The 13668-nt window shown below is 43.2% G+C and overlaps 2 protein-coding genes across 2 annotated transcripts; both read right to left on the bottom strand.

Moving 5' to 3' along the window:
* Positions 1-3683: 3683 nt before the first annotated feature.
* twist1a (twist family bHLH transcription factor 1a) lies at positions 3684-5726 on the bottom strand. The gene is made up of 2 exons (XM_046417740.1): positions 4664-5726; positions 3684-4184 (listed from the first exon to the last, which is right to left on the bottom strand). The coding sequence occupies exon 1, from the start codon at positions 5237-5239 to the stop codon at positions 4691-4693; it is 549 nt and encodes a 182-aa protein (XP_046273696.1). The 5' UTR covers positions 5240-5726; the 3' UTR covers positions 3684-4184; positions 4664-4690.
* A 1607-nt stretch (positions 5727-7333) lies between these two features.
* On the bottom strand, positions 7334-7810 carry LOC124074914 (fer3-like protein). Its single transcript, XM_046418255.1, has one exon. It carries the CDS (start codon positions 7808-7810, stop codon positions 7334-7336), a length of 477 nt encoding a protein of 158 aa, XP_046274211.1.
* Between the last annotated feature and the right edge of the window lie 5858 nt (positions 7811-13668).

Here is a 13668-nt window from a genome sequence, read left to right as displayed (position 1 = left end):
TGTGTGTCAGATGAATCTCTGTGCAGAGCTGGGGAAATCCTCTCTACCTTTAGCACAATAAGAAAAGGTACATTTGCCCATTCCCACCAAAGCCACACTCCCATGTTGCTGAATGGACCCATGTTGAGTCAAACAATGCTCTCTGTCTGCAGAAATAGCACACAGTGTGTTGTGTGTAACCTCGGGGCTTTTCCATACTGATAGTCCATCTATGCATGATAAGAGACCAGTGTGGTTTCATAAGGTAAACATGGAGAAAACTCCTCCAATCTCCTTCAATAGACCCCCTAAAGTTCCCTATTTTAAGACAAAATTAGACATTCAAACAGCTCAAATCCAATAAAGGAGCTTTGTATAAGTTTGAAGTAAATTAGGTTAGGAGACAGAGCCTGAGTGTTTGAATGAACCATTCTGGTCTTTGATAAAGTGTGCATGTTTATATTCGTAAAGCGGGGGTCACTGTGATATTGTCTGGTATGTGGAGAGTTATAAGAGGCTTGTGCTTAACTCAATCTGCAAGATAAACAGCCCCGGGGCAGGAGCGCTGAGAGGATTCATATAAGTTCGCTCCCTTCTTCCTGCCTCCTTTTCTTTCTCTCTTTCTAACTTGTTTGTCGTCCTGTTCTTTTTCTTCTCCGATCACACATTTATTTTTTCTGCCCTGTTCTCCACAGTCCGTACTCCATCTTGGTGTTCTCCTCTTCCCATTCATCTGAGAAGTATTAGTGAACTGAGTGGGTACTTTGTGGCGGTGAATGTGGCAGTTCGTGGTCCAGCTGGGGGTCGCTCTAGTCTGGGGACAGGGTCAGTTGAAGAAGTCAGAGGTCAGGAGTGGTGGGTGCAGTTGGCACCGTCCTCAGGGAATATGTGTGTGTGAGTGCTCATTATTTTACTGGGCCCATTTTTGCCCCAGCTTCCTTTCTGTCACTTCCCTGTCACTCTGTTTTTTCCTGCTTGCTTTAAGCAAATCCTGACTCTACAGGGTACTGTTCTCTTTCAAATGACTTGCAACACTGCCCTTCCCTTATTACTTCATTTAAGAAGTACAACATTTGAAACTCAGAGAAACTCTTTGGCTAAAACACATTCAGTTGTCACATTAAAGGGGCAGTCCAATTATTTAGTTTTGTGGTGCACAGTGTAGAGATTTTTCAAAAATTATTCAAATGAATACAGCAGAGGCATCAAGACAACCTGATTTTTAGTCTCTAGTACAGAATGGATCCTACAATATCCATAATGCAGCTCTGTAGCATCTTTTGATACGATCTGATGTTATTTATATTTTGAATGAGAATTTTTGGACTCATGAACAAAATTGCGTAAGTTCCTGCATCATTTGTTTCCATATATTGTTTCATAGGGTGAACATTATCAATGAAAAAGCAGGAAATCAAACTTATGTGATCGCTGCACAAGCTGCTCTCAATTTCTGCTGCATATCAAAGACAGTTTTATATCTATCTTCACCCAGTTCACTGTCATAGTTTGTGTCACCCTGATGAGTGGAGACATGGTTTACTGTGATATGCAAAGTAGTATTTTAATTCAGTTCAGAAAATGTCCTTGGGTATGATTGTCGTGATTTGAGGAGATCTTTGAGTCAAAGGCAGCAGAGCACAAATAAAAAGAGACTCTGGTGCGCATGCACACACAGACATACACTTACACCTACACACACTAACTGCCTCAGGTTGAGATGAAACACAGATAATTAGCTCTAATGGAAACCAGACTTACAAATCTAGTCTGTCTTTCCCCTTGTTTATGTGTGTGTGTGTGTATGTGTGCGTTTGTGTGTGAGAGTCCAACTTCCTCTCCCCCCTGTCTTCTTGTGGTGTTGAGGGTTAATGTAAACCAGGTCTTGTTACCCCATAATGGGGGACTTCAGAGAGAGATGGAAGTGAGGTAGACAGAAAGCTGAACAACGTAAAAAGGAGAGGTAAGTGAGGTAGGCCTCTGCTCGGGTGTTTAAACAACCACAGTACCATGGGGGTTGTTGGGATGTTGATGTGGAGGAGTAAGAAATGCATTTTTGCAAAAATTTACAGCTCTCAACATTTTTCAAACACACACTGGCCTGCACCTTTGACTCTTATATCAGTTTCAGGACTGCAAAGCAAAGAGATATAAACTGTGATTAAAGAGCGGGAGAGAGTGTGTCAGTCATCAAAGAGTCTATCATAGCACACTTAAATCCAGAGAACCAGATGCCTTCACACTGATAACAAGCGGTCATCCCATTACCTTGAAACATCAAAGGGGGTCTCTCTCTCTCTCTCTCTCTCTCTCTCTCTCTCTCTCTCTCTCTGTGGAATGTATTTCCCTGTTTGGTAGGCGTGAGAAATCTCTTCTGTGTGTGTATAACCTACGTGTGTGCACGTGTGTGTGTGTGTGTGTGTGTGTTTCGAAGCCTCAGAGGTGACATTCCTTCATGTCAGAGCAACAGCCTCAAGTTTAAGATAACATGGCCACGGTGATCTGAGGGTGGGAATCGATTCCCCCCGGTGGCTGGTGAGGGCCTCGGGTCAGAGCTGATGGCTTTACCTTCCGCACGCTACCCGTGATGCAAAAACACTGTAATGCTCCCATAATCATCCCCAACTAACCCTATGGAGAGCTGTGGAACCCTCTTTGAGGTGTTTGTATTGACGTCAGTATATCTTTCATCTGTGATGTGCAACTGGTGGATGAACTGTAGGACTCCTGTAATAACCTTTTCCTTCAAGATTTATTTCCACTGTGACGCAGTCCTCTTAAACCATTTATGGGACATTTTAGGGAAAGGAACTTCTGGCTTAATGCATGTAAAGGTAACAAGCTTCCATTTGATCCTCTTCTTCTGGTCTAATCTAGTCCTACCCTCCCTAAATACATATATGGTCCTGTGTTATTCCAGACAACTCACTCATATTTGTATTTATACATATTTATAGAGATATTTTTGACAGGAAGGATGCAAAGACTCAACCAACTAAACGATTTGGGATCTCTGACTTTTCTTAAGAGGACCTTTTTTCTGCAGGCTGATATGTGTGGTCCATGGGCCTCTAATTATGAGAGGATTGATGTCAACACAGATCTGAATGGCCCCAATAAAGTAATAATTGTATTGGGTTCATGCAGAGTTTCATTGGGAAAAGTAAGCTTTTGTGGCACTTTAAACTTATATTCATTAGAATTTCAGAAATCACATCTGCTTGACAGTTTGCAACCGTATACATCCCCTTTAATCTGCCAGAGTTCTGGGGGTATAGGTGCTGCAGCACCTGCAGGACCCATGCTGACCCGCGGTTTGGAAGACATCTGGGAATATCATGCATGCCTCCCACTGCTCCACATTCACCCTGTTCAAACAGACCACCAGCTAATTATGGCCTTCCCAGATCCCTGAGCTCAAGAAATCACCCCAGAATAAGCCACGGGTATGAGATGTTTTCTTTTGCCCCCTCCACTGTGGTTTAGTTAACTGGGGATTCAGCAACAACCAGTGAAAATAAACATTCTGCATGAGCTCAAACTGCTGAGACTATGGGAAATGAGTTTGTTTCAAAAACCCTCAGGTATTTAAAACTATATTGTGTGTCAAATAAGCACCTTCATGACCTCAGCTGATGGTCTCGAAATTGACCAGTTTAATATTTTATTACTCGGTCTCTTGTATTAGAGTTTAAGTGTAATGAATATCGAGACAACTGAGAGGTAAGAATACTTTCATTTTTAATTCAAGATATTGCCAAATATTTACAACACTCAAAATGTGCAGACTCCAGATCCATTCAGCATTCTGAGATATCCCAAAAATAAATAACCTTTATTTGAGCGGGGAAAGGAATTTCGAACATGTGTAGAAAAATAAATACAGAATTCTTCATTTGCTGTGAAACGTTGTCACAGGGAATGTGGAATGAATTGTCATTTTTCTCTCGTGTTTCAAAACAGAGCAGTTCCTCAGAGCTCATTTTGTTTTTACAACATTCATAGTCGCAGTGGTCTTTCTTTCTTCATATCCGTCCTGCCTGTCCTAAGTGCTCCCTTGCAAACATTACAGTCCATGCAATGGGAAATATGAAAAGCCCGCTCTCCTCTGAGGCCTGAAGCACAGCGGCTGGGCCTCTGCCTGTGTTTGGCCTGTTTCAGTCTACTCGAAGGGCTTGATCATGTCTTTCTCCAGAATGGATGATCTGTGAAAGAAATATTATTGTGATTAAGAAAAACATCCAATACCTCAAAATCAATAAATCGTTTGCAGGACTCAAGTTAAGATAATTATGTTTAGCATTTATAGGCTGTATTTAAAGTCTTGTAACCTGGTTGTGACCTATGGGGTAAGCAGTATAAATATGAATCTATATTTTCAGGAAACAACATGCACATTCCCTTCCTTGTAAATGATTATGGCATGCTGTCAAAATGCTGTCACGTAAGGTGAATGATGAAATATTGTAATTAGTTTTTTGTATCTACATGGACCTACACCCTTTTAATGACCAAACAAACTTAATGGATTTTCTAGGTGTTTGGGCGGATGCCATACAAATACTGCAGCAGACGTATCACTATAGGAACATCTTCACTATATTGCTTTCATTGCTCTCCTGATGTTGGTGCGTAAAATGCGCGTTTTGGCACCGCTTGTCTCACTGCATTATGCTCAACCTACCGTGCTGCACCATCCAGAGGAGCCCTGCTAGTGGGACGTAGTAGACAAGGACCACGCACCCCCCATCCTCCAGACCGAGAACGCGTAGCTCAGGCGCTCGTGCGCCACGTAGCTGCAACTGGTCCCTCGCGCGTCCAGCTCGTCGCTCTGTAGAACTTGGCACAGGAAGTCGATGTACCGGGCCGCGAGCTTCAGCGTCTGGATCTTGCTGAGTTTGTCCGACGGGAGGGTGGGAATGATCTTACGTAACGACGTGAAGGCTTCGTTGAGGGACTGCGTCCGTTGCCGCTCGCGAATGTTAGCCATCACGCGCTGTGTCTGTAGGTCATCGAAGGAAGGCTCGGGGCTGCTGCTGCCTTCGCTGCCGCCGCTCCCTGCGCTGCCGACTCCTCCGTCGCAGCTCTTTCTGCATTTCTTCTTCCCAGGACTCGGGCTCTCCACGTCTCCTTCCTCCTCGTCGTCCGCGCACCTCCGTGTCGGCCGGCGCTTCCTCGCGCCTCTCCGCGGCAGCTGACGCTCGGTCTCCTCCTCGCTGTTCCCCGCACTGTCCATTGGGGAGGAGCCCTCTTCCCGCATCGTCTCTTCCAAAACTTTTATATATCTTCTGTAGAACCTTGATAACCCCTGACCTGAATCCGCTGAACTGGCTACAACATCAACAAATACCACAGGTCGCAAGAAGAGTGGCCTGCAGTAGGGGTGTGGGCTGGTATAACGGTAAATCTAGTGCACCACAGAGAGGGAAAGGTGTCTGCCAGAGTGGGTCGGCCGGCGCTCTTATAGCGGGGAGCGGGCAGGAGGATTTTGGGGAGCGCTGTGATTGGGTGAGGAGGGGTGTAACATAATACTGCGGGAGAGGGAGAGTTCTGGCTATAATATCAGAAATGGTGTTTAAGACATGCAGACTCCTTTACACGAGATTGTGAAAGGGGGAGAAGTCGGGGCGCGGTGTTATTGAATCAGAGGTGAATACTTGTCAGTAGGAACTGTCCCGCCTTTAGGGATGAATTCTTTTCCTTACCCCACCCCAACTTATCCTGCATAATGCTGTCCCACTCTCTGATTTTTGTTAATTAAACAGAACACTTAGAATGTATGTTTAAAATGTAAAAAATTAATTAGAATCAAAATTCATGTTCAAATTCAGTTTTGTTTTCCTTTTCTCGGGACTTCTTTTAAATTGATAAAATGCGTCAGTGCGCACGGATTTGCTTTTACTTCATCCCTACTGCAAATAAATCAAAGACGCGGAGAACATAGCAGAAATTCCTCCACAAGCCTCTTGTCTGTTGTAGGCCTCAAGTCTCCCTGATACAGGTCTAGACGCTGCCTGAGATGGGAGCAGTGGTGGCGGTGAAAAATATCAGACCTACTGAAACACAGGAGGTTGTCACAGCAGGAGGTCTCTGCTCGTAAGCAAAGCCGTGGTGTTTATTTTCCCGTCAGCGGCCCCGCGTTGAGGTATGCGCTTAAATGGGTCTGACTCCCGCAGGGATCTGGACACCGCGGCTCAGGTTTAAAAGACTGAGCGTCCCAGGGAGCTCTCTGGGCGGATCCGTGCTCACAGCGGGGTCGCTTAAGGAGGTGTACTACTGGAGAGCAATACAAACATTGGACGTGATAAAGATGGACGAGAGAGAAACACGCACACATGGTCATATAGCTCTGGGGCCTACCGCGATATAATATCAAAATCCAGCAGAAAGCTCCACATGTGGCTGGTACTAGAGCTGGCAACTTTTGCAGGTGGTCTGTGGTGTGAATTATCCGCAGGGAGGCCTCACTTCTGATGAGGATGGATGACACACGAGGAGGGCCACAGCAGACCCTGTCTGGGCCTAAATACCTCAGTCCGAGATGCAGGACATGTCTTCAGGTCTGTCACTCAGTTCACCTCCCCGGAGCTTGTCTGATCTCTTTCATCATATCTCTGACTCAATTCACACGTCAGTGTCAAAGATAATATCCAGCGTCCTGAAGGGAGCCTTGAATTTGCGATTCAAATCCACGGAAACCTATCTCGTTAGCACGAGACACGGTTGATAAGTCTCTTGAAAACTGTTTTTTTTCCTGATTGAAGGAAAACCTAAAGCGGCTGTTGTTCTCCGTCTCACCTGTCCAATGTCTGCGTCAGGTCGCTCTCCGAGGTGCTGAAATAACACACCTGAAGGTCTCGCGGTTATGACATCATATCACATTGAGCGTTACTGGCGTTACTGTTTCAAAACGTTTACAATTTTAAAATAGATTTAGCCCTCGAATATTTTAAAATAAATACATTTAGTTATAAAATTCATTCATTGGAAAAAATTCATTATTCATCGACCCCGTCCTATATATTTGTGTAAATAAAAACTTTGCTGTGTTGTTGAATAGGAGAGATGAATTCTCATAGCATATACATTTATTTTAAGGCAACAAAAGGCACATACCTCAGCTTGTTTAGCTCAAGTCTAAAATAATATTATACTGTCACTGAGTTTTGAAAAGTTGAGACAGTTTCAGATGTTTCTTAATAATCTTTTGTTTGGTTCTAAGATTTCAAAAAATTGACCCACATCATAGTTTGGATAAAAATGAACATGAATTGATCAGTCCATCCATTTCAGTGTCTGTCATCACGGACATGAGTGTTAAAACCAGTCCAGTCCAGTCTCTACTGAATGAAGTTCATATTGGACTGTTTTGACCTTTTTGCTCCAGCAGGTCCGTCATGAAGGATATGTAGACGATGGCCAGACGGAGTGTGTCGATACGGGACAGTCTCTTCTCGTAGGCGAACGTGGGGACTTTTCTCCTCAGTTCATCAAACGCCTCATTCAGGCTGAACATCCGCTTCCTTTCCCGCACGTTGGCGGCCTGCCGCTGGACCACGGTGATGATCCTCCTCCGCTTGGGCTTGTTGGGATGCCCACACCCCTCTCGACTGTAGTACGTTGGCGCGTCCATCACTAGGTGCCCTGTGCGCACGCTGTTCTCCAGGTCCCGGCTCCACGTCGAGTCGTTCAGCCGCATCTGGTTGTTCGGACTGGATGGGTCATTAGCTACCTGCTGTTTTGGTTCCACAGTGCACCTCCGAGGAAAGTCCATCACGTTCAGGTCATCGACAAAATTTATTAACGTGGAATCCCTTAAGCGGCCTTGCATCTCGTCATTCAGTTCCCAAACGGCAGTCTCGCAGAGAATAAGTCACTTTTATATGTCTGCTGTTCAGCCAAGCGCAAAAGCCGATGCCAGTCAAAGCTTCGAGGACCGGCTGAAATCATTCATCAGGCACAGACACCGAGGCAGGAGAGCATCTCAACAAGTAAATCTGAACTTCGCCGAATCCGGTCAGAGCACATCAGGGTGAGATCCTATTTGGCTCAGATCCAAGGGCCTTTCCTGCGGTTTTAATAAGTCCTCTATGCCTCCTCGCAGCGCGACATCTTTCATGTCCACTCTAGCTCTAAAGTGTGTCCATTTCTGACGTTATTCGGCCTGTGAGCTGCTTGAATCTGAAGGGAGCAGCTTAAACTGGAGGGACCCTCCAGTTGGTGCGCTGGAGGCCTTTAATGAGCTTCCGAAGAACGGAGGCTCTTGACAGAGGGTCATGGAGCCTTGTTTGCACTCTCCTCTTTGCTTCAGAGGCTAAATAATGACACTTTTATCACTTAAACAGGCCAGGAGAAGTCCAAATAGAACATTCCCTAACAGTCGCTATACACCATTTGCCTTTCTGTTGCAAATTACAGCAAATAACTGTCCGTTTCCATGGCAGGACAGAGTCCACACTGCAGGGACTGCTGAGACACCGGAGAGAGTGCTTGGTCACTATAACGAGCTCTGCAATACTGAGATTAAATTTGTTATTGTTGTTGTTGATGACGATGATGATGATGATGATAGTGTGGATGACAGAGATGTGAAAATCAGAGCAGGTGAGTCTGAACTGCTAATTGCTTTCTGAAATGATTTGAAATGCTTCATGCTGCTGTTGATGTCATGTGATGTCATGTGAAGGGACAAAAACTCCACATTTTACTTGCCAAATGGAACCCACTTCTTGTTTTAAGAATTTTTCCAAATTATTATAAGTTTATTATACTTCACTCGGGCAATTTGGCAGTTACAGATTTGCCTAATAATTTAAAAGCCCATAAGAAAGATTACATTTCAAATATGTCTGAACTTCCCGAAACAGAAACTGTTTTCAGACTTTTGGTTTCTTAAGGTCAAATAATTGAGTCAAGGGCAACTCAACTATTGTGGTTTAAGGAGGAGAGACTGTGCTATTCTAAAAGTTGCTGAAATCAGCTTATGCAGCACTGGTGGTTTTAAAGCCCACTCATGATGACTAATTGTTCCATTGGCATGAAAATTTAAGCACACAGCTTCACAGAAGAGGATCAACTGGGCAATTGATCAAATTAATAGTGTAAAAATGGAGCAGTCCACACGTTTAGTTCATTCCTTCTGTCAGCTGAGGGGTTGTGGTGACACGTCAGTCACTGAATTTAGCTGTGTTATCAAGTATTCATTTACTGTTCATACTTTCTGGATGTTTTATTGTTATCATTGCAAACAAATACGTTACATATTCCTTCTAAATGTATGGTTTGTGAGTGCATAAGTGTTTGTGTTGCATACACATTTCAAAGCAAGTGTATCTTCTCCATCTCCCTCCGCTACTGCTTCTTCTTCATCCTCTCGGTCTCTGTTTTCCTAGCAGGCGGATAAACATGATGGGTCATTCTGCTGGTTGTCGTGGAAACGCTGAGAAAGCACAGCTGGGCGGGAGAATATGAGGTAATCTCACCCTGGGGCTGCTGGGTAAATATTGGTCTTAAATAAGGAGTAAAACCCCAAAAGAGGCACACAAACAACACACACACACACACACACACACACACACACACACACACACACCTACAGGGGTTTATCCCAGTTTTGTCAAGAGTGTAAACACACAGGACAGAGCTTCACAGACTCATAACGGTCCATTTCCTGCTCTGCTCTGTTATTATTGGTTACACACACAAAAAAATATCAATGATAGACAGATAAAACCTCATAGTGAAAACAAAATCTTATCAAAAAGTCTGCATGTTCAATTTAGTCAATTGGATCTTATTTATTTTAAAACAAGATCAATGGGTTACAGACATGCCATAGTGGCTCTGTGAGACTGTGCTTCAGTACAGCAGTTCTTTGAACCAAATGTTAACATCAGCATGGCAACATGTTGACCGTCTAATCTAATATCTGCCCGTGTCTCAGCATGCCAACATTTGCTGCTTAGTCTAAACACTGAGTTCATCTGAGGCTGATGGAAATGTAATTTTACAGGCGTTTGGGAAAGACTGTATAAAATATGGACATAGTTTCTGAAAAGTGAAGCCAATATGGGATCGCCTTAAACTCTGCATTCTTTGTAATGACCAGAAAGGGGAAAATCCATCGGTTGTATGTAAGCTTATGAAATATTTAACCTACTTCTCACTTCATTTGTCACCTCAGTAAAAAGTTTCCTGATGAGTTTATGGTCTCAATCATGAGTTTCAAGTCTTCTTCAATACAGCGTGATACTTATTATATAAATTATGGTCCCATTTGGCATGAAACAGACAATAAAGGCAGATATGTTTTGGGCTAATGTATGATTGACAAAAAAATAAATAAATAATAAAAAAAAATGATGGCAACAACCAAAATGTCAAGACTTCAAAACAGCAGTCCACAAACCAAGGGGTGACATCACAGTGGGTTTACACTTGGTATTTGGTCAAACCTGAAATTGACAATAGACAATTTCTCTGTTTTCATGTATCATTATGAAACAAATGTTGATTGGACAATGTGATGGAATAATAACACCATTAGTAGTCAGTTTGGTTCCCTATAAACCTCACTTTCAGTATCCAAATCTGTCTGCCACTGACCACAACATTTCCCAGAAAGATGAAGGCTGACTGGCAGTCCAGTCGGGCTGGCAGCCTGGCACCAATTGAATCTGCTTTCAGGTCTCTTTTATAAACTGAAGTGAATGGTTAATGAACACTTTTGTCCTGTGGTTTTGATAGTTTGCATATATTTCTATTAAAAACTGCCTATTTGATAAAGACAGGTTGTTATATTGACTTTTCATGAAATTATCAGTAACACAAAGTCTTTAGCTTATAATTTGTGACTCTTTATTGAACCAACATTTCCAAATGCTACATAGCACTTTAGATCAATTGTATATCAGTATGAATTATCTTACAGCACATATTGTAACAGAAAGACCAACTTGACATTAAACCTCTATTGGGTCCATATATCTTGTTAATACCACAGTAAAATCTGAGTAGGCCGCTGTGTGTCGGGAAACATGATTTCACTAATTTCACATGATGATTGACTGTGGAAAAAAGTGTGGATTTTAAATAATAAGTACGGTGTTTTCATGCTGAAGCAGCTGTCATGTAGTACTTTTTTAAAAAATATAAAGATCACTGGAGACCAGTTTGGGTCCAGTGTGCTGCTCCAGAGCACTCAGAGCTGTTCTCACCATGTAAATCTGTCTTCTTGCTCCTCCTCTGGCTTGGTCCATAGTGTGCTGTAAGAACACAGCCAGCCTCTCCCACCACCGCTGTAAATCTGAAACTAGACACTTCTTTCTCGCTCTCTTTCTTTCTCAGCATCTTTCTCTTTCCTTGTCTCTGTCTCCTCCTCAGTTTTTCCTGTTACTGAGCTGTTTCTCTTCACTCACCGGCTGAACATACAGGCGGTACAACCTTCACTCCCTCTCTGTTTCGTGAGTGAGGGAGCTCAGACTAACATTGCTGACTGCACATACAGGCTTTTCAGACAGTATATGTATGGTAGAATTATTATTGCAAACCTTGTACAACACTGACAGTACTGTGCTTTATCAGATGCTTATGGGGTTAGTATTCAGGGGGAGTCTGTCAGAGGGAAATGAGGTGTTAGGGAGATGAGTTTAACTCCTGACCTCTGTCACTCTTACTCTCTCTATCTTTCTTTCCATCTCTCCACACCCAGAAGCTGACTCACAGGCTCACTTGTCCCTCCTTCCTCTACATCTCGTCCTGTGACTGGCTGGTTCCTTCAGTCAACAGCGAGACGTGGTGTGTTTACACGGCTCAGTGGCAAGTGAAATGTGGGGTTCATGCATGTGTGCGTGCATGTGGAAGTTGGATAAACCCCAATACCACACCATATCCCCCCCCCCGTCTCTACTTCTTCCACTTGCCAAAGTGCTGGACGCCCTCAGCTCCTCCTTACCGAATGGCCCTCCTTCTTTTAATCCAGCCACTCAAACTTCTTAGCTCTCCCTCCCCACTGCCACACTAAAAACACACACACACCCATGTCAGCACCTTCCCTCGGCTCACCCCCCCACCCCCCACCCCCTGCTGTCTGAGTAATGTCTGTGTTTATTTTCTGAAAGGTCACCCACTCTTTACTGTGTGTTTTAAGGGAGCCATGTTTTATTTGTTTTAAAAGTCATATTTTCAGCTCTGGTGTATGCTGAGGCCCAGGAGACTGATGCCACTCTTTGATAATGTTGATGATGATGATGATGATGATGATGACGTAGAAAGCAAGTGTTCTAGTAGCACTTTGGCACTGTACCTTAGTTCATATGTCATAAAAGCGTGCTTGTCTTGGTTAGTTTGGTTTGAAATCCTATTTGTTTTTTTGACACAAGACCTTTTATGTGAAATATGTTTACACATGCAGCTCAGGAGGCAGAACAGGTTGTCATCTAATAAGAAGGTTTGATCCTAACCCCTGTTTTTTCCACTCACAACAGTATGAGGACTATTTGGGAACAGCACAAAAGATAGAATAAAACTTTTGAATGAATGAATGATTGTCGTCCAATCTGTATCACTGATCAGATAGCCAGTGCTGGAAGGAACCCTATTTTGCATCCCGATAAAGTTCTCTTATACCTTCTTAAATATGACACAACAAAGCATTTGGGGGTTGTTATATTTAAGCATTGCTTTGTAGCCCGTCCATGCATTTTCATCCCCCGGTTTGTATGACAGTTATTCCACTCACAGACTTATGTTTGGGCTGAGCTTCACACTGGATCCCATCAAACCTTCCAAAATTAGGGTGAAAGCCATTAATGCAAAATGAGGTTTTGATAGCTCTTTTCTGAAACTTATTTTCTTTCGTTATTGTCACTTTATGGCGACTGACACATTGTAAAATTTATGAACTTGCATTTAAGTTTGACTGTAATGTTCCTTAAGCTATTGATGGTCTTTAACCCTTAACCACAGGGTGTAGTAGAGGTGAAAATTACAGATCACTGTGCTGATTTGAATCATTTTGTTCCAATATTTGACCAGAGGAGGACTGCCTAAGGAGCAGGGACAAAATAAATAAATAAATAAAAAGGGCACTGGCTGTATGTATGTGGTAGGACATTTATGCTGAAACTGTTACAAACCCTGGTTAAGATTGAAATTGTTTAATTATGTGACCCAGATGTTAAAATACTACACCACTGTAATAAAAACACACAGGAAACTGTTAACTATTTAACCATTTAGATGCACATTGAGGCCAACTAATTCTCTAGCGTGTAGAGCAGCCTAAGCGTCACTGCCTCACATTTACTCCCTGCCTCCGGTCCTCTCACTTCCCATCAAAGTGAGAGGGTGCCATGACCATTCAAATGCACTTCTGTGCACACAGTAGTCAATGAGCATATCATTGTTAACATGGCAGTGAAATCAGTCAGTTCAGAAGACTCTTCAGTCGAGTGGTGAGTCAGCCCGTTGCATTCAGTTCAGTACTGAATGAGGACAAACTCTGATTATAAGGTTAATGTCTCAACAGCCAGAGTTATCACAATGTGATTAGCAAACTTTTAATCCAGATGTAATCTTGACTGAGCTGGCAATGGTGTGTCAGTCAACAGAAAGAGGAGCTACTCTGGTAAGTGGCGACAGCGGCCCAAAATAATGAGTTCTGTTCTTAACACCTCGGTGTGTGTAGTC

Source organism: Scatophagus argus, chromosome 17 (assembly GCF_020382885.2).
Source record: "Scatophagus argus isolate fScaArg1 chromosome 17, fScaArg1.pri, whole genome shotgun sequence".
NCBI classification, from domain to species: domain Eukaryota; kingdom Metazoa; phylum Chordata; class Actinopteri; family Scatophagidae; genus Scatophagus; species Scatophagus argus.
The sequence above is the reverse complement of the archived record's forward strand: the minus strand, read 5'-3'. Positions and strand labels throughout refer to the sequence as shown.